This window comes from Rosa rugosa, chromosome 1 (assembly GCF_958449725.1).
Source record: "Rosa rugosa chromosome 1, drRosRugo1.1, whole genome shotgun sequence".
NCBI lineage: Eukaryota > Viridiplantae > Streptophyta > Magnoliopsida > Rosales > Rosaceae > Rosa > Rosa rugosa.
In genome coordinates this window covers 56,153,528-56,175,376 of record NC_084820.1, presented here as the reverse complement: position 1 = coordinate 56,175,376, position 21,849 = coordinate 56,153,528, and the positions used below count along the sequence as shown (strand labels likewise).

The 21,849-nt window shown below is 39.7% G+C and overlaps 1 protein-coding gene and 1 pseudogene across 1 annotated transcript; both read right to left on the bottom strand.

Annotated features, from left to right (window-relative positions):
- Nucleotides 1-4,869: 4,869 nt before the first annotated feature.
- Nucleotides 4,870-5,426, bottom strand: LOC133731001 (23 kDa jasmonate-induced protein-like; annotated as a pseudogene).
- A 9,828-nt stretch (nucleotides 5,427-15,254) lies between these two features.
- LOC133725579 (uncharacterized) lies at nucleotides 15,255-21,435 on the bottom strand. Its single transcript, XM_062152873.1, has 11 exons — nucleotides 20,844-21,435; nucleotides 20,654-20,756; nucleotides 20,371-20,494; nucleotides 19,948-20,013; nucleotides 19,715-19,753; nucleotides 19,221-19,301; nucleotides 19,071-19,118; nucleotides 17,969-18,019; nucleotides 17,815-17,883; nucleotides 17,414-17,650; nucleotides 15,255-17,145 (listed from the first exon to the last, which is right to left on the bottom strand). Exons 1-11 carry the CDS (start codon nucleotides 21,151-21,153, stop codon nucleotides 16,894-16,896), a joined length of 1,380 nt encoding a protein of 459 aa, XP_062008857.1. The 5' UTR covers nucleotides 21,154-21,435; the 3' UTR covers nucleotides 15,255-16,893.
- Nucleotides 21,436-21,849: the final 414 nt, after the last annotated feature.

Here is a 21,849-nt window from a genome sequence, read left to right as displayed (position 1 = left end):
CGTAAATGATGACCTCAGGTGTTGATTAGTAATGAACTTAATATGAAGAGAGGATTTCAGGTAACCAATCTAGCTGGGTGTTGAACCCCAAGTAACAATGAAAGTAGACCTTTCTTCTCGAATTGTCTTACTTCTTTTTGTGAAACCAAAGTAGTACGTCCACAATGAAAAAGAACTACTTCCTGCTTTCGAACTATAGTGATACAATGATTGGAATCAATAAGGGTTTTTGTCCATTTACCCCATTTCTAGAGATTTTTTTCCCACTAACCCCATTAAGTTTTTTTAATTCTCTCTTACCCAATACACTCTAGGGAAGTCTTCTCTAATACCCTATTAAGATTTTTTTTTTGTTTTTAATTTTTTTTAAAATACCATTCTACCCCTCACCCCTTTGTTACTTAGAGAAAGAGAGAAGATGGAAGAGAGAGAAACCATAGGAGACTTCGCCGGAGCTCGTCACTAGTCGCCGAAATCCGGTCACTGGCCGCCGGATTCCGGTCATAGGTTGTCGGACATGTTTATTACCCCAATAAACGTCTATTGCTCCCCAATGAAGGGGCAATAGACCCAATAGATGTATATTGGCCCCCAATAGATGTCTATTGCCTCCAATAGTCTATTGCCCCCTAATACACGTCTATTGCACTCCAATAGAACTTTCAGTCGCCAGAATATAAACAAATCTTCTTAAAATTAGACAAATAAAACTTTAATTAAAGAAATAAAATGAGAAAATTACATCAATTCAAAACGTCTATTGCCCCCCAATAGATGTCTATTGCCCCCCAATAGACGCTTTAACAAATGTATATTGCCCCAATAGAACTTTTTTTTCTTCATTTTTTCTTTCTATTCGGGCATTCTGCACCATTTTACCCAAAAAAAAAAAAAAAACAGAGAAATTGATTGAGTCACCCAATGAAAAACTTTGGGCACCCATGTCCTCTTCTCCATTCCTGTTGCAGTTGGAGTCGACTTCTTCTTCTTTCTATTTGCTGCTTAAGACGCCTCCACGTCGTCGCTACTGTGGGCGGTGGCGTCGCTAGACTCGCACCCGGAGATTCTGACCAAGGTCCGGGAACTGATCACGGCGGACCAGCTAACGCGGATGAGGTACACGCACTCAGTGGTTCTTGAGGTCGTGAGGTACTGCGCTCCGGCCACCATGGTCCCTAACGTTGATGTTGTTGACTTTCCGTTTTCCGAGAAGTGATTTCGACGAGTACGCCAACGCATATCCAGTGAGAGGGATAACAGCGAGTGCCGGAATGATAACAGCAACGACGGCGAGGCTGCTGAGGCTCGGGATCGGCGAACAATCGAACGACGATGAGAACGTTCAAGTGGCTGGAGCTCCGATCGGAGCTTCTTCGTCGTCTTCAGGCTTGGACTGCATCTCCAGCGCGGCGATCGCAGAGAGAGAGAAATCGGAAGTGGAGATCAGGGGTAGAGAGAGAAAGGAGAAAGAGGGGTTTGCTGGCAGCGTGGAGAGAGAGAAGAGAAGACAGAGTGGCATAATGTAATTTTTTAATTAGGTGAAAGGCAAAGTTGTAATTTCTCTTTAAATTGGGTTAGCGGGAATAAAAATTTGTTGCTGGGGTAAGTGGGATAACTTTGGTTCATTTTGGGGCTTTTGGTCAAGGACCCAATCAACAAACAAACCGGAAATAGAAATAATTCATTAAGTAAGGTAAAACACTTCATCAAAGTTAAAACTTGGGAACATTCATCGTCCTACAACATGCTGAATGAACTACCTATTTGCAATCCTAAAACCAACAAAATGGTTGGAAAAAGTACCATTTTGGATATAGAAGGATGATCAACTAAAATAGATTAATTCGTATGATAAACAATTTAGAAAGATGCATATGAACCGTTTAACATATAATTAAACAACGAAAATGATATTAATTCCTAGTCTTCCTCACCTAATAACAGAAATGTAGGTGCCCTGCTCGTGCTATATAGGTCCAATATAGACCCCGAGCTTCTCAGAGCGCATCAATTTATGCATAGAAGAAGTAAGATGCATAATTCCTTTCTGTGTTGCATCTTGTTATTTTCTGTGGATATTGAGTTGTTTAGCATGTTCCAGCCTATCACTTTTTGTTTTGGTGTTCTTGGGATGGATTCGGCTTTTGATGTTTGCACAATTTTTCAAATCACTGCTAATGTTAAACCCACTTTCAAGCTATCATGTTATACAGCTGGGGCAACTTCACTTGCTGATGGATGAAAGAAAGTTAACCGATATTGTTAAACGTTTGAAGGACTATGTTAGAGCTTCTGGTCCAACAAGAAAGTTCAGATCTTACATTTTCTATTGAGAAAAATTCAGCTACCGTCCCCAAACTATTTTGCCAAGGCCAATTTGATACCCGAACTCTCAAAAGTATCAATGTGATACCCAAAGACCTAAATTGGTATCAACGTGATACTTCCGTCAAAATTTTCAGACGACGCCGTCTGTTTGCTGACGTGGCAAGCACGTGGGTCCAAAAAAAAAGTGAAATGACCAATTTACCCTTTTTCTTTTCTTTTTTTAGAAAAATTCATCTATCGTCCCCAAACTATTTTGCAAGACCAATTTAATGCCCAAACTCTCAAAAGTATCAATGTGATACCCAAAGACCTAAATTGGTATCAACGTGATACCTCCGTCCAAAATTTCTGACAGCGCCGTATGTTTGCTGACATGGCAAGCACATAGGTCCTAAAAAAAGTGAAATGACCAATTTACCTTTTTTTTTTTTTTTTGTTAATTCATTTTTTTCCTTTTCTTTTCATTTCTTTTTCTTCCTTCTTCTTCTGGGATTTCCTTCTTCTTCTTCTTCTTAGGGTTTCGCGGCGCCAAGCAGCTTGGGCATTGAAGCTTCCAATCGAACCCAATACCGGTCGAAGAACCTGCTGGTGCTGAGATGATCAACGACCCGTCGGCGTAAATTGGGGCCGCCGAGTTGTTGAGCGAGACGAGGCGTTCAGCCGGAAGGTACTGTGAAAGAGTGACCGTCGAGGCGGAGTATGTAAGGTCTCCGAATGGAAGGCAGTCCAGTTCTAGGGATGCCATTTTAGCTATTCTTCTTCTTCTTCTCTCTCCTCCTCTCTCTCTCTCCTCTCCTTCTCTTCCGCCCAAACCATCACTAACACCGCCGAGATCCTCTCCAATTCCTGCTACAAATCCATCTCGACGGCGTTACTGATGGTTTAGGCGGAGGGGAAGGAGAGGAATAAGTTCGAGCATGTACACATTATTTAGGATAAGCAAACCAAACAGTACGTAATAATGCCTACAGACCATAGAAAGTCTGAGACTTACATAAACTACAGGAAAGGAAATTATTCTTTAGCTGTTGAGACATGCATGAAGCATTAGTTACAGATGATGAACGAGCCTTCACCAGCAACAAGCGTCAATCAACAACCATGCCAGCATACACATAACGTACGAAATTGATATAGATACACTTCCCTTGCTCCCTCGCTAGCTACATCACCTAACTAGTAGGTGTCAACTCGATCAAGATCATATTAGGCTTTGGCGGCATCTTCTAAAGTGAACACTGCTTCCACAATAGGGGAAGTATCCCTGCCAGTTGCTATAGTTGACAAGCCTCCCTGCCACGTGTCACTGTAGTTGTAGCGAAGCTGTAACAATTGATTGGCTATTACGCTCCACCTTCCATCGAAGTTAGGACTGGGCATATAGGACCAGAAATCCGGTTACTTACCCGACCTGCCCGCATTTTCCGGTGCGGTAACTGCACTGCATCTAAAACGGCGCCGTTTTGAGCACTCACCGAACAGTACCGCTTCACTTCGGGTCGGAATCGGGTCCAGGTGTCGAACCGACCGGATTAAAACCGACCGACCCGAATTTATTTAAATATATTTTTTATTTAATTTTAATACTTGTCAATTTCTGATTGGCCCAAAAGCAAGCTTACCTAGGCTTGGCTGCACTCGATCTGGTAGAAACCCTAAGAGACTGACCTTTCTTCTTTGCGCATTCGATCCATTTTACATTTTCTCTCCTAGTCTCTCCTCTCACTCTCTCCTTTGACTAAACGGCGCCGACGCCGAGGCATCTTCTCTGAGGCTCTCAGTCTCTCACGACTCAGGTGAGCATCTCCTCTCACTTAGCATCTTCTCTTCTCCACTGGTATATCAGTATATAGTTGTTGTTCTTCATTTTTTTCACAAGGGTAATTGAATCAAGACGTTTATAACTGCTTGGTTTGCTGGCGGGTTTTGTTGATTTTGGTGTTGATTGGTGTTTTGTTGAAGTAAATTGGTGTTTTGCCAAATGGGTACTGAGTGTTTGACTATTTTCTGGAAATTGGAACTATGGGACTTTGAATCTGTTTTATGTGGACTGTTTTGAATCTGTGCTTTAGGCTTTAAGCTTTTGAATATGATCACTCAAATATCTTAATCTGTTTTGAGACTTTTGTGGCTAGATGGAGGGGCTGCTGTTAGTGACTCGGAGGAATGAAAGCTGAAAGGGTGAAGTAGATGGCGGGGTTGCTGTTGTTTGGACCTACTGCAGCAGTGCAGCTTGCTTGCTCCAAATTTCACCACATCTTCTTGTGTTTACAATTCGGTGCAGATCGACACCGCACCGGCCCGCACCGATAAAACGGTGAAACCGGCAATCCGGTTGAAACAATTATAAATCGGTTGCGGTTTGGATTTTGGGCTTACCGCATTATCCGGTGTGGTTGCGGTTTCAGGCCCAAACCGGCCCGAACCGCACCGAGCCCAGGCCTAATCGAAGTGGTTCAGTTCGCGGATCTCAGACCATACTTGCAAAAATGTCACTATTTGTTATCCAGTTGTGTCCGTACGTAGGTTAAATAGTGTGAATCAAATAGACAGGTTTCTAAACTTGGGTGAGTTAGGGATATAGGTTAATGTATCTACTGAGTTGTTGGTGTTCACAAAAGGGTTACGCCATGCCATCATGCAGTCCCAGTCAACGGCGCCATTGGGGTTCTTGCCGCGATACACAACACCGGCATAAGATCCGGTTGGAGCTTCAGCGGTTTTCACGTGCAGAAATGCACCCCACTGGCCATTTTGAATTCGCAATGGATATGGGGCTGGTCCAATGTGCCCATACTCATCTTTAACAGTAACAAATGTTAAAGTGTTCCCAGTAGCATTGTAAAGGAGGCAAAGTGTGGCTGGTACTTCCACCTCCGTACTGCTTCTTCAAATTCTCCACGTAAGTGAGTGCGTTGGCAGCCTTCATGTCGGCGCTTTGCAAGTTGAGAGACACGCGTGCCCTATCAACTGCGGTTATTTGCTTGTTGGCATACTCTGGCATTGCTGCTAGGGTTGAGTCGATTATGGGGATGCCAAACACGTTCGCCATTTCTGTCTCTCTCTTTCAGTATTTCTAGCTATCACCGTTCACTCAATCACTCAAATCACTCTTTTATCTCTGTGCCAATCTAAGCTGTTAGATGGAGCAGCGATACTGCACAATCATCAATCTTATATCCTTATATAGGGAAATTAAGCCTGCAATAATGCATGCGACTTATTAAATCATGTGAATAACATGTATAATGCACATTGGGTCTTGGTTTCCCGTGCTGCATTGCATTTCGCATATGAAATGGTACGGAAGGTGAATCTCATTTACAAGGACTGGACCACGTTGCAGCAAACAAATCAATGCACCACGTTACCAATCTCAACACAATTACGTACACCATTTCCCATCTCGTCTTCACCTTACTTCAGTATCCAACACCGACCATGGGATCGAATTGTCTGACATAAGTTTGGCAGACTTGGTTCTCTTTTCCATCGAATTCACTCCACCTACACATTTGATTCGAGTAGGAATGGATTACTTTAGGTCACATTTTACATGAATAAGGGCTGGGCAGATATATATATTTTTAATAAATATTGACACTTACGATCAATGTTTTCAAAGGTGAAGGCGTGAGGCGAGGCGGCTTGTTAGTGCCTTGCAAGGTGTCTGCCTCGAGGCGTTGAGGCGTTCGCCTTTCCCGCACATATTATTTTAATCACTTACATATAAACATAACCATATGATTGCCATGTTTCATATACTTCAACTTTTCTGTGTGTATTTCCATACTTTTATCTCTTTCATTTTCCTTTCTCACTCATAGCCATGTTTCATATCCTAAACCCTAAAGACTATTTTACCCTCACCCCTTTGTTACTTAGAGAGAGAGAGAGAGAGAGAAGCCATAGGAGACTTCGCTGGAATCCAGTCACCGGCAGCCGGATTCCGGTCACCGATCGCCTGATTCCGGTCAACGACGTCTGATTCTGGTCACCCGCCGCCGGATTCCCGTCACTGGCCGCCGCCCACCGGATTTTCTGAAAACCTTGCCGGAGATCTCCTAAGAGGTTGTCGGAGATCTCATAGGTCACCGGAAAGGTTTATTGCCCCCAAATAGACCTTTATTGCCCCACAATAGAACTTTCGACCCTAGGAATGGGAACTAATCTCTCTAAAATTAGACAAATAAAACTTTAATTAAAGAAAAAAAAACGAGTAGATTACATCAATTCAAAACGTTTATTGCCTCTCAATAAACGTCTATTGCCCTCCAATAGACTTTTAACAAACCTCTATTGCCCCCCCCAATAGAACTTTTTTTTTTTTCATTTTTCTTTCTTTCTGGGCCTTCTGCCCCCATTTTACCCAAAAAAAAAAAAAATCTGCCCTCTTGAAAAAAAAATTTGATTTGGCCACCTAGAAAATAATCTGGGCACCCACGTCCTCTTCTCCCTTCTTTCCGATTGCAGACCCGGGATTGATTTCTGTCTTCAGCACGAACTCGCCGCCGGCTGCATGATCGATGAGGCGAACTCCGAGCTCGCTCCACGAATCAGAACTCCGAACTAGCTGCACGGAGGTGACGTACCCGAACTCTAAGCTCGCTGCACGAACTCGCCACCGGTTGCACGATCGATGACACCTCCTCAAGACAATAACCAGCTTCTGGGCTGCACGACGATCACTGGCTGCACCATCACGGCTGAGAGAGAGAGAGAGAGAGAGAGAGAGATGACATATGGGTAGTTTATTAATTTGGTTGAGGATAAAATTATCTTTTTACATTGAATTGGGTAACTGGGAATAAAAATATGTTGATGGGGTAAGTGTTTTGGCTCATTTTGGTGCTTTGGGTCAAGGACTCAAAATATAAATTGATTGTACGGTACTTACAATACATAATAGGGGAAATGATCATTTACCCAATTTCTGCTTAACAATTGCCCACTTGCACAACGAAGAGTTTAAAAACCCCATTTACCCAAAACACTCTAAGGGATTATTTCCCCTTTACCCAATTAATTCTTTTTTAATTCTTTTTATTTATTTTTGGGACTTTTTGCCCTCTCCTTCTTTCTCACTTAGAGGGAGAAATCATCATCCACCTTGCCGGACTTCGGTGACCAGTGGCCGGCCGCCGACTCCGGTGACTAGTGGCCGACCTCGGACTCCGGTGACCGGTGACCGGAATCCGGCGACCGGTCCCCAATAATACCCAGTAACCATATTATTGCCCCCCAATAATCATATTATTGCCTCCCAAAAATTATATTATTGCCTCTAATAATCATGTTATTGCCGTCCAGTGAATTGTATGAACTCCCAAAACCAAAATGGATACACTACCGGCACAATTGATCAATTTATAATCAAATTATTGGCTCCCAATAATCATATTAGTGCCTCCCAAAAATCATATTATTGCCCCCCAATACAAAGTCCAATGTCTCTACTGCCTCCCAATAGACCACAAAAAATGCACCATTTTGTAGGATTCACAGATAATTTGACTTTAATACACAGAAAACAACAAGTAACTTATCAAAACACCACACTATAGTGATCCCTGTCCATCGTATCAAAGTCTACTGGGGGCCAATAATGTGTCTATTGCCTCCCAATAATCATATTATTGTCATCAAGTGAAATGCATAAACTCCCAAATCCAAAATGAAACAGACACAATTGATCAATTATATATTCAATTGTATAAGTTCGCTTTTTTTTTTCTTCCCCATTCTCAAAACTCAAAGTATACCAAAAAAAAAAAAAATTGCTCTGGGCACCCTATCGGATTGACCGGGATGAAGTCACCGGCGATTGCTCTGGCCCAAAACCACAAAGCCGCTTCACCGGACGAAGACACCAGCGCCGAGATCCGTGATCATCATGAACCTCGACAACCGACCTTCGCTTCACGATCTGCAGAAGCTAAGAGGAAGGTCGCCGCCGATTTGCCCGACCTGTTCACCTTCCCTCCTCCTCCGGAGTCGCCGGAAGCCTTCCTCGCTCTTCCCCTCCCTGCTGACCTGGCAGATCGCCGTCCGGGTCGACCCCGCCTTCGTCCTTCCCTTGGATATCGTCGAGGAGGACGTCATGCGCTCCAGGCGATCCATCTACTGTGACCAGTGCCGAGTCGTGGGTGAGAGAGAGAGAGAGAGAGAGAAAGAAAGAGAGAGAGAGATCGGTGAGGAAGGGGAGGAGAGAGAAAATCAGTTTCAATTTAATAATAGGGGCACAATTGTCAAAAGATGTTAGATTTGGGTAAATGGGTTAAAAAACTCTTAGTGGAGTAAGTGGGCAATGTTTATGCTGAAATTGGGTAAGTGGTCACGGCCCCTACATAATAATATCGTAAATAACTAAAACTTGGAGAATAAGATAAATCTATAATCAAGAAATCAAACCAAGGGAGAGATTAATAACATTAATACTTATTGAATTCAATAAGTAATTATGCATCTAAAAATATTCGAAAGAATTATGTATCTAGACAAATACATATTTTTGCTGTAATCTCCTTATCAAAGGGAAGGATTTATCTCCAGAAATAAAGGATTCATGTTAGGGGAAAAAAGAAGGAAAAAATAGTAATTAAACCAACGTAGAAGGAAACAAAATGACCGTATTTAAAGGTAACCAACTATAGGAGACGACGTCGTACGTTTTAACAGAAGAAAGGGAAAGAAAAAAAAGGATTAAATACTGTTGACTCCTTATACTTATAGGGTTTCATCGTTTCAGTCCCTGACCTTCGAATTTCACCTAAAAAGTCCCTGAACTCTCAATTTGCTCCCAATTGGTCCATGCCGTCAAAATTTTCTGTTAAAGTTGCCGAAAATGTCTATTATGCCCTCACTTACTTTGTTTTTTTTAATTTATTTTTTCTCTCTCTTTTATTTCTTTTTTTCATTTCACCTCTAAAAGGTCTGTGGATGAGGAGATGAACAGAAGGAGGCGAGAGAGCCGGAAGAAGAAGAAGAGGTAAAAAAAAAAAAAAAAAAGGAAGAGAAATATATATATATATATATATATATATATTGTTGTAAATATTATTATCTATGTGGATGTCCATGTAAATACTCATTAGTTGTGTAATTTGATGTAAACCTTACCTCTATATAAAGGAGGCTAATGAGACTGAATGAGAACACTTCTATTTCCTCCCAACTATTCTCTCTCTTTCTTCTCTCTACTTTATAACACGTTATCAACACGCTCTATTCTTTTCTTTAAAAACTCGATGATGATCCACGAGTCCTTATGGTGCAACTCTGTTGCTTCTAACCATTACTCAAGATCTATGAGTCTTATACTTCAATTTACTTTTCGCAGCAATTTTTACATTTACTGTATAATATTTATTGGCAAGAATGCGTCAATGTTTTGTCTTATGTTTGCTAATTATGGGCAATGATCTCTAACTGCACTTTAGTTCTGCATATATATATATATATATATATATATATGGTTTCATGATATGATCTTTAACACGTTCCTATATATATGATATATATACGCTGTTAACATAATGGATATATGTTTGCTGTTTCATTACTTATCGCATATTTATTATGTATTTAAATAAATTTATCTTATCTTCTTTATCAAGCATACTTACTATTCATAATACAAGTGAACCTGAAGTTTCACAACTACTACTCGAGCCAGAAGTTTCGAGTACATATCCATTTGAACCCGAAGTTCAAAAAAAAAATCAGGAATTTTAGAACCTGAAGTTCTAATCATAAGAACACGAACCTGAAGTTTCGTGCATATAATTGCGATCCAACGTTCATTTTATTTTTCGAACCTGAAGTTTCTCTAGGGTCATGAAATGTAAATTGGAAAATTGTGACATGAAGCTCTTTAGAACTTATGCAATTACGAGGGCTAGAAGATCCTCAGAGTTATATAATAGAGCATATGAACTCACATATTTTTTTGATCCCCAATAATTATAAGAGGGCCAGAAGTTCCTCAAAATATTTGGGTATTGGGGTTTCCTCCTCCGCACGACAATGTGAATTTGAAGTTCCTCACCTTATTTTGAGATTATGTTCTTGTGCAATTAGAGGAGCGAAAGAAACAAGATTATCATATTTGTGAAGTTAACCAGACCAGAAGTTCTGTGTATTTTCTTCATTCATGGAACCACAAGTTTCCACTGTAAAATACATTCCATTATTTATTTATTTTCTTCCCTGCAATTCCTATTTTGTTATATACTTTCATTACAGTACTCATCTTTTAATTTTTTTTGTCACTCATACGGACCAGCAGTCATATACCTCGAACATATGAATTTCAAATGTAATATTTTTGAACCAGAAGTTCAAAATTTCATAGTAGAACCTGAAGTTCTAACAGTAAAACTCAAACCCGAAGCTTTGAGTATAAAATATAAATTAGTTAAAAGTGAACTTGAAGCTTCACTTTAGTCACCTCGAGCCTGAAGTTTCGAGCACCAAATTTATTTGAACCCGAAGTTCAAATTACGAAATCTTAGAACTTGCAGTTCATAGAAAAAAATTCGAACCTGAAGTTTCGATTACACATATAATTCATTCATAGTTTATTTGACTTTATGTCAACTCGAACTAGAAGTTTCGAGTAAATTTTCATATGTCGATTGATACATTGTTCTTTATGCCTACTTAAAGCATTCCACCTTAGAACCTAAAGTTCTAATTGTGCAGACTCGGGCCGTAAGTTTCGAGTATATGGACAATTTATCGAACAGCTTTAACCTCAAACCTGAAGTTTTGAGGGGATTATATTGACATCAATTTTTACGTAAGCATTGGTTTATGATGAATGAGTATGAGTATACCCTTTGAATTCAGGTACGTCATTTCGTTAATTTAATTACGTCAATTTCAATTTTTTTCCTTATCATAAGTTTTGAGAAAGTGATCCATTAAACCCAAATTCATGATCGTGAATTTTGTAATTATAAGAGATCAGAACCTGTAGTTTCTTGATCCTTAATTACATGAGGACTTGAAGTTCCTCAATGATCATACTCACTAGATGACAATCTAAAGTCCCTCACTTATAGGGTATGATCATGAAGCTAATCATCTCAGATCTTACATATCTAATTACTGGCTCCAGAAGAGCACATAATATTATTACCAAAGATGTACAATCTCGCACTATCATGGTCTCATTGTGTAGCAAGAAAGCTGATTGACAAGGCTACACCATGAAATGCCACCAGAAGTGGATCATGGCAAGAGAGAGATCATGAGTCAATACAAATACTGCCCTAACAATCACACATGTGAGGAAATTGCGAAATGGACATGTGTCTACGGTACACTATATGGTGGATCTTTCTCAAGCCATTTTCAAAATGGCCCTATTTTCAAAATGGCACTAGTGAAATTAAATTTCATTGACTAATAAGAACATTGAGATTATCACACATCCCTGATGTCTTTTGCTTACAATAAGCAAAGTTGAAAGCACAATTGTGTTATTCCTCAGATTTATTGTAACCTCTTGAGTTTCCATTGAAACTAAATGTTTCTTAATCTGATTATCTTAGAACGTCATGTTCCTCAAGAAGTTGTTACAAAAATGAAAAAAAATCGAAATCGAAATCTCAAGTTTCTTGGATCTCCAATTATATGAGGGCCTGAAGTCCCGGCCTCCTCTTTATGACTACACATTTGTATGTGACGCAGAACTTGAGGTTCTCCACATGATAAAGTTAATTTTTGTTATGGATTGTAGTCTTTAACTCGAAATTTCGAGTAAATCATTTTGCCAGCAGTTCAAAATGAATTTGGTCTATTCCAATTATCAAAATTTCACAATTGATGTTTACTCAAGCTAAGGTAACACTCATATCAAGAGTTGTAGATCTTGATTTATGGCTTCGAATGAGTTACTATCATGTTACCAAATTTGAAATATTGTAACACTAAGTGCCTTCAATATGGTTGGAGAAGATTTTTTTTTTTTTTTGCTATCTGATATATCCTGTGTCAAATTTTCACAGTAAATTGAGGCATATAATGTCATGAACCAAAAGTTCATTAAACCAAATACACTATTTTAGCTTTATCGGTTACGTCATCTTTGTCTACCATGTTGCATGGAATCACTTACAAGTTCTGATGACTGCTAACCTTACTCACAACCAAATTGTGTATTTACCGCATATTTGCAAGTTGTCACTTTAATGAGACAATCCTCCTGCAATGAGGGGGAGAAAGATTGTTCCTGAAGAACGCTATGAATTGGTGTGAGATATTTATCCACTGTCTCATTTTGATTTTGGGAAATATCTAAGCTAGTGATTTGATTAAAGATAGTGACAAAATTATATGCTAAATGCAAAGGCATCTGCCTGGGTTAAAGTCCCAGAGACCAACCATATTAATACAAACAATGTAGACTCCATTTGATTTGTGGGATGCAAGTGTATCCAATTGACATGGTTCTCCTAAAGAGAATGTCATTAAACAATATCACAGCTCCTAATATGGCTACACATACAGAGGGTGTAGGTACGCCATTAGGAAATTGTGTCTTAGTGATACAATAATAAATCAATATGGTTGATGCTAATGAATAAAGCATGTTTTGACCTAAATCTTGGTTTGGGTTCGCCACCAACCAATGAGCATCTTCACTCCAAAGAAAGTGATAAATTTTTGAACGCATCTCTTGAGCATGGTCAAAATAAGACAGTCTTCCCGCCGTTAGGAGGAGGAAAGACTACTGTCATTTGAATAACAAGGTGAATTTGTGTGGATTATATCCACCAGGTCTAAAGTTTTAAGCTCCCAAAACAGGGAAGATTATACAAGCCCTATAAATGCTCATACACGAGATTATAAGTAAAAAGATCCACATTCGCTACATAATTCATCTATGAGAGATGATTGTCCTAGAAGTGACAATATATGCCCCAGAAGTGGCATGGGTACCCAATATCAATAAGCTTCTAACAGCTAATGCATGCATATAAGAATGTGTGAGATCTATGATTAATGATCATCGATGATAATTTACATTTGGTAGCTACCAAAATTCATTAAGGGTTGTATTAATGCTATACCACGTTTCATTATGAATGTTGACAAAGTATATTATTGGCCAAATTGAAAAGAGGCAATTCCAATGAAATTGAATATTTGAAACGTGATGAAATACTTTGACCTTTAACCCTACATGGTACAAAAGGGTATTTATCAAAAGTGAAGATAAATCACTATGACACAATGTCTATTTATAGAGACATGAGATTGTGAACATCTTCTCTTATACGATTGACAATTTTCTATAAGTACAGTGTTACATATAGCTGTTATATTGACAAGAGATTTATGGCACATTGTCATTGTATATTATAAAGATCTTAAAGACACATTGCTAAAAGCAAAATCTCAAAAGTAAAGTGTCATTGTAAGCGTATTGCTTATCAAATCCTCAAGGGATTCAAATACATGAATGATTCAAATGCAAGTCCATGAAAGGTTGAAAGAGCCTGAAGCTCACTCATGGAATCAAAGAGTCTAAAGTCAGCTCATATGTACTCATTTCGTTCTAGTCAACGAGATCTAAATTGCCTTAATGAGTACTATGACGAGACTACTATCGAATTCGAATTATGATTATAATGTTGCAACATATTCTAACTTTCGCAAAGTTATGAATTACTTAGAGCTCTTGAAGAGCTTATATGAGACATATCAATACATAAAGATATTGATATTTATGGCTAGGTATGCCATGGTGATTTTTCTATGTTTTAAACTATACAAAGATAAATGTATCAATTTCTTTATATTGTCTAGTTTTGTTAGTATTGCTTTAACCTTTGCAGGTATGAAAATTTGTGATGAGCCCCTACATGCAAAGCACACATGGTCTCACTTCAGTGATAGACACATCAAATTACTATACATGGTACATGTAGCTTATCGCATACATGAATGAGGCTTGCAACAATCAGGGGGAGATTCTCATCCAGAAGCATGCTACCTAGGACATATGCGCGTTGTGCTCTTTTTGTCATTCGACCAGGGTTATTTTTGTCCCACTGGGTTTTTGTTACCTGGCAAGGTTTTTAACGAGGCAACAAATAAGTGCGTCCAATACCATCATTCATGGGTGGACATCCAAGGGGGAGTGTTGTAAATATTATTATCTATGTGGATGTCCATGTAAATACTCATTAGTTGTGTACTTTGATGTAAACCTTACCTCTATATAAAGGAGGCTAATGAGACTGAATGATAACACTTCTACTTCCTCCCAACTATTCTCTCTCTATCTTCTCTCTACTTTATAACATATATATATATATATATATATATTTAAGTAAATGAGGGTATAATAGACTTTTTAGGGGAAGATAACGGAGTTTTTGACCGATGCTTGACGGTAGGGACGAATTGGGAGGAAATTGGGAGTTTAGGGAATTTTTTAGGTGAAATTCGAAGGTCAGGGACTGAAACGATAAAACCTTGTAAGTATAGGGAGTAAGCAGTATTTAACCCCAAAAAAAAAAAAACGTGACTTCATCTTCTACCTCTCGCTCCCGCCACTATGATGCTCCGTCTTCTCCAAAAAAATCCGCCCCGACGCCTGAGCGTCCGCCTTTCCAGCAGCACGCCTCTGTTTGGACCGGCGAGGCATTTTCTAGTCGCCTCACACCGGAGCGCGCCCAGGGCTCGCCTCAAAATCATCTTTGAAAACATTAAAAGACTATCATTAAAACATTTTCTTTTAGTGCTAATCATTAAAACAATCTCGCATCAATCTTTCTATAATCCTATCTTTGTTTTTTTTTTTTGGTTTTTTTTTTTTTTGGAATAAAGGGTGGTGCCGCTGCCCTCAAGCCTTCATTAATGAAACTGTCGAATATAAGGGGGGGACAATGAACCAAAACCCCTGATTACAATATGCACCTAGAGAACATCCTGAAATACTATCATGAGTCTCTACTAACCAACTGTATTCAACTAAGCATCAACTAGCAAAGAACGCTCTACTGGCGCCTCTATTTGCTTTGACATAAGTCACACAGCGGTGACATGACGAAAAGATAACTTGGTCTATAACTCGATTACAGCTTAGCATAATTTCCATACGCACTGCTTTCCCATCATGTTGCCACTAGACAAAACATCTAGCGACACTAAGTTTCACCCTGCCACTAGGCAGTAGCGACCATTTGACCAAGCAAGGAACTCGCCGCCTACCTAGAGCAGATATATTACTGCTACTAAAAAGTTGCGACCATTTGCCAATGCAAGAAACTCACCACCAACTTAGAGCAGTCTAGGCACACAGAGTGCACATACCGGAACCAAGCCCACTAACTCCTACCTTCACTCGATAGGGACTTATTGAAAATCAAAATAAAAGGCAAAACAATAAAACATAAATGTACCACTGGACCAGGGCCAAATACCAGATAGCCCAGGCCCAGGCCCAACTCCCAACGAGCCCAGGTCCAAATGGAATACGGCAAAGGCTGTGAAACCAGCAACCAGCCTGCAAATCCGGCACCGTCCGACCACCGGCAGCCTCTCCTTCGTCCCTGGCCGTGCACCGAGCGAACTCGGGCCTTCTCTCCTTCCTGCCATCATACTCCAAATATCAGCAAGGAACACCAGCCCGCCCAATCACCACGAACACCAGATCAGAACCTAGTCCCAAACCAGATCGGTGGTTTCCGATCAGAACGGAACCATCCTGCAAACCGCCGCTGTAACACCCCTCGGAAAGCCGAAGCACGAACAGATCTAGATCGATCTGCCCTCACCTATCTCAAGCACTCATTCGCAATTCCAGGACCGTAGCTCCACCAAGGGACCACCCTGCAAGTCAGATCCACCATCCTCTCCCGGACCAGAACGCAGCGGTCGGAGCGCGGGCGGCGTTCGGCCGGGAGAGGGCTCGCTTGAATTTTCCTTTTTCTCTCCTCGCGTAAAGATGGATATATTCTAACCTCCAAATTTAATATATAACCCTTTCTTGATTTTTGAAATTTTTAATCTTTAGGTCATTTTACTTAATTTGGCACCGTCAGTTGTCTCGGTCATCAAGCTCTCAAGACTTTGGTTGGTAGTTTCCTTCTATGTTCTTTGTTCCTTGTTCAATCGTAAAAAGGTAATGTAGTTTCATTTCAGAAAAGAAACCTAGAGAAACAGAGCAACCATCTTGGTTGCACCAAATGGCTGTATTAATAGAGAATTTACGACCGTTAGGTTTATGCCAAATGAATTGATAATGAGCATTACATGGACACGGGCTGGGCAGATGAAAACAATTTTAACGGACATTAACACTAGGGGAATACAATATGGCATTACGCCCACCCTCCTACCATCCACAAATACCCCTCAATAATCAATCTCCAGTCAAAGTTTCAAGACAGCCACCCTCCATAGATACCAATATCCGGGCGCAGGCAAAGGTTAGTTCAACCACACAATAATCCCAGGTCTGCCTGTGGATCTTCCAAATAGTTAACTGGACCTTTTCCAATTCTGTCATAACTCACAACACTGGAGGTCATACCAGCAGGGGTACGTTCAATTATATGTTGTTGGTCGAGGTTTAGGAGGTATATAATATGAATTCCCAAAGTCGATTGGAGTGTGCATCAATGGGTTCCATCTATCAAATATTAATCGGCCCCCTCGGCCAATTCTTCCGCGGAATTTAAAAGGTGCTGTGGTTACTCCATTTTTCGTTGAAGAATCTGATGGTGGTACAATGCCTGCAGCTGCCAACTTCTCTGGAACTAGAGGTTTTGTAAATAACAAAACTGGCTCGAGGGGATCCTACATGAAGCCCATGTAACAGATTATTCACTGGTAAAACTGACATTATAACGGAAAAAGCAAATATAATCAACAAAATAACTCCCTGATATATCTACATGGTAGCCTACTAGTCATGATTACGATATCTACATGGTAGCCTACTAGATATTGCAGTCATGACAGTGGGAACTCTCAGCTATCACTTATAGATATATCTTACTGCATATTTAGGAAATAAGAAAGGAAGGGGGATATGGAAAAAGCAGTCTGAAGATCATCAAAGTACCATTTTATGAAGCCACCCTTGAGGTGCATGCCGACGCCTGAAATCTTGCTTCATGGTTCCCGTGATCAAGTTGGGGTCTGGTAAAGGCGGATTAGGCAGTGCAGAAGGTCGTGTACGAGGCCGACTGTTTTCAAAGTCATCTGAATCAACATTTTCCTCCTCACTTGAAACAAACTTGGAAGACATGGGTGGAAAACCAGGAAGGACTAAACTATCTTCCAGGAGCAGTGTCTCATGCTGAAAACACACAAGAAAGTCATACAGAGCCCAAAAAAAAATCGTCAACAGATCTTAAGCTAAAAATTTCTAGTTTTATTATAATTTTTTTTTTCTTTTGGGTAGGGTTGGGGGTTCCACTATCAAGGCAAAACAGAAACTCACGGAGGAGCCAAAGAGAATACCTTGTACTTCATTTGATTTACTTGAAGCTCCACTTCAGCCTCCATGACTGCTCTCTTTTTTTCTTCTCTCTGCATTATACATAAGCAGTCAGTAACAATGAAGACAAAGTTCATCACTTATAACACCACTCAGTTCACATTTCAATAAGAGCACCTTGATTAAAGCCTCCACAATGGTCTTGGCTTGGTCCAGGTTGCGCCTAACCTGAGAATAATCAATATAAGAAACATTGTGATTATGATTATCAGATATAAAGAGGTTTATATCAATGTAAAATATTGTCCAGGAATTATGTGCTTCTTCTAATAAAACTTGAACAAATTTCACTTATTAAAACCAGTCCCATTTTGGCTTTATATATTTGTGTGCGCGCACGCATGCATACAATTCCCATTATTGATTTCTACAAAGATCAGCAAGTTGCAAGCATCAATCAGATCAAGAGAACAGTTAATATATATGTGTGTGTGTGTGTGTGATGATGTCAAGAATCTTGTGGCATTCAATCCATCAGCAATCTTTCCATTGGCCATGGTATTAAATACATGAAATATTCACAAACCAATGTTCATAAGACATACCCAAAAAAGCTTTCACATCCCACACACAAACGAATCTGGGGTATAAAACAAATATTTGACGCCATCATGAGGCCCCATGCTACTCAGCATTAGCTTGCACAACCCACTCACATAGAATTGGGGCATTAAATTTCAACAGAAAGACAAAAATTGTGCTCTCAACCATATAGCTTCATTTAAGACATTGGCCAAGAAGTAGAAGTTGCGATGAAATGCTATCCTCTATTGTCAGTCTGTTGGTTTCCATCATCCTAGCCTACATTATCTACATGTTATTTAGCTCCCTCTTGTTTCTTTCTACTGCATGAAAGAAATGTAACTTTCTCTGCCTTAGGATAATGGCAATGCTTATTGCATATATAAGAATTGGCTCACTCGAAAAAAGACTTGTTCTTTGGAGTTCTATCTTGTTGGATTTGAGGTCGGTATTTTAGGAAAGTGTCCTTGCCTCTATATAGCCACCTCCGGACCCTTTTTACGGAATTTAGGAAGAATCACCTCAAAACCTAATTTTACTAGACTGAGGAGAAGAAAATGGATAACAAACTGACCATGGCCTCATGCCCAAGATCTAAGAACTAAACAATTTGAGCATCCAAACACTCATACATGCCCATCCTTAAGCCAAGGTAAGCATAATAATCAGAAAAGAAGAAATTTAAAAGCAGTCTAACCTGGCGAAGCTTTTCAAATGATTGCACATTGTTTTCCCTTCTTTGCATCTGAAAACAAGACCAGCATTCAGCAAAACAAATAAGTTTTCACAATAACTAAAAGACTCTTGCCCCAAGGAAAAGATAACAAAAAACATGTTTGCTACTTACCCTTCTCGTGTGCAGTCTGTGGGTTTTCTCCCTTGGCCTGAAGACATTGTATGGGTTGGTATCATTAACCGGTGGAGGAGGCTGTACAGAAAATGTAGATGAGAATCGAGATGCTAATAGCTGATTTATACAATCCAGTGGCAAATTATTTCATGCAAATTCTAACATGGAGATGATCTGCAAGCACATATAGCCATGTAGGTATCAACTCTTTGTTATATGAGTTAAGCTTAAAAAACAACATCCAATTTTCCTCCCCATGTAGTTGTATAGATTACTAGAAACATTAACAACTAGATAATCAAAGACAGAAGGAATGAAACAAGTCAAATGTAGCAGACCAAATTAGGCTCTTGACAACTAGATGATCAAGATCAATAGTTAATCATTTATGACCACAAATATCACTTTTATCATTTATGGTGCACTATTTATCCAAATAGTGAGCCATACAAGCTATCAATATAAGCACAGAATCAAGTGAGTAAACTAACCTGCAAACGTCGCAAGATAGGCTTCTGCCATCTTTCACGCTGCCACAATTAAATGAAAATTAAATCATAACAAAATTTGTAACAAAAAATTATTAGCCTTAAACTAAATCTAGGAAATATTATAAAAGTAAAAAAAAAAAAAAAAAAAAAATGTAGCTGCCAAAAAAAAGTAACCGTTGCACTGGTTGGTTAATTCCCTAAAAAAGTATCAAGGATTCCATAAAATTACGTACCTTATCTCTCCAATACTCATAAACAGACCGGATGACAGCATATCTGAGGGACTGACCTTGTAGAGCCTATAATCAAAGAAGACAAAATTCCGGTCAAAAAAAAAAAAAAAACCATCAAAACACGGATAGATCTCTGACTACCAAACGAAAAACAAGTATAACTTCCATGTCTAATGAAAGACAAGCAGATGCCCATACAGGAGCTATTTTTTGCTCTTTGAGAAAAAAGGAAAAAAAAAAAAAAAAAGCTTTAGTAAACGGGGGAGTAGAAATTTCTTAGGAACATGAAAATAGGTACCATGAAATTGACAAATATAATTGAAATGAAAGTATTGAAGCAAAAGAAGTATCAAGAACCAGCATTGATGACACCGGTCAAAGTCGTCAAGGTTAAAAAAGAAGTCAAAACGCACATCACATCACCTCAGTAGCAACATCAAGTTGTAGAAGTACAGGGATTGGTGAAGCAAGAGTAGGGGTTATAACTCCTGCTCTCTCCCGAGCCTTATGATCGAAAACCTCCAGCTTGAAAATAAGACTCTCAAGCCTGTACGTACAAGCACACATTGAGGATCAAAAGAAAATACTTGAAAATTCAAGGTTAAAAACAGGACGCAAATTTATCTACTCGTAAATGCATCAATCACTTGCACCCTAAATGCATCCAATGAACTTATTAAATGACAGGTTAGGTTTGGTTGCTTACTTTTCGGCAGGAAGAATTTCCTCCTCACCATTGAACTCTTCAAGCCAATCCTCATCCTCATTATCTAAATCATACTCCACAAACTCTCCGAGCTCGGCCCGGGCTGCAAATGACACAACACAAAACCAGTCAGCAAGTAACGAAACAAGCATGAGAGTTAGAGAGGGGGGAAGGGGAAGGGGAAGGGCACCTCCTCTGGCGCGGAGATAGGAATTGGGTTGGGCAAAAGTGCGAGAGTAGTCTCTCTCATAAGTATCAACAACAACAAACTGAGGAGTCGGGATTTCAGGGGCTAGCTTCTTGGCGGGGGGAGGGTGGACCTCGATTTCGGTGGCGGAGGCGGAGGCGGAGGAGGAGTCGACGGCGGAGAGACGGAGGAGCTGAGAATTGCGGGTGGAGGTGGGGGCGGCTTCATCGTCTTCGAAGTCCTTGAAAGACTTGACGACGGGGAGCCTCTTGTGGATGTCGAGGGGCCGAGGCCTGAATGAGAGCCTACTCATCTCTACTCCTCCTGCTGCTCATATCTCTCTTCTCACCTGATTAGGGTTTGCGTAATTTCGAATTGGGGAATTAGGGTTTTTGTAAATTTCGAATTGGGGATATTAGGGTTTGTGATTTCGAATTGGGAATTTAGGGTTTGGATGAAGAATCAGGAGGAGTGAAGCCCTAATGTGGGAGGGAGAGACAGGAACCAGAGAGAGCAGAGAGTGTTGGAGACGAAGAAGAAGAAGAGAGCTCGAATTGGATTAAAGTACGATAAAGGCCCAACTACTACTTTCAGATTTAAGTGATGAATGGGCTTTGGCGCCAAACACTAAATCCTTTTTATTTATCTTTACAGCCAACTTCATTTTCTTTTCTCATTTATTTATCTTTTTTATTTATTATTGTTGAGGTCGGGACGCACATCTTTTGATATGCTAATCAAAATTAGGTATAATATTCTCTCAAAAAATTCTCATAGCCGGACAAACTATAAATGATACAGCTGTTCTGGCTACAATTAAAAGGACACATGAATAGTTGTGACCCTCAACTAGGGTCATGTCAATAGCCACAACAGTAAAAAACTAGTAAGAAATCTTCATTATAATTATGTCAAGTTCCATTATGATCCTGTCAAGTTCCACAAATTCAGACGAAGATGAGCATAGCTGTTCCATCAAGTTTGTTAAGTTCTACAAATTCCAACAAAA

Excerpts from the sequence above, each read along its gene's own strand:
- LOC133725579 (XM_062152873.1), bottom strand. The coding sequence starts at position 21,153 with ATGAGTAGGCTCTCATTCAGGCCTCGGCCCCTCGACATCCACAAGAGG. Across the intron at positions 20,495-20,653 it reads GAAATTCTTCCTGCCGAAAA|GCTTGAGAGTCTTATTTTCA; the intron begins GTAAGCAACCAA and ends TTGTACGTACAG. Across the intron at positions 20,014-20,370 it reads AACTTGATGTTGCTACTGAG|GCTCTACAAGGTCAGTCCCT; the intron begins GTGATGTGATGT and ends CTTTGATTATAG.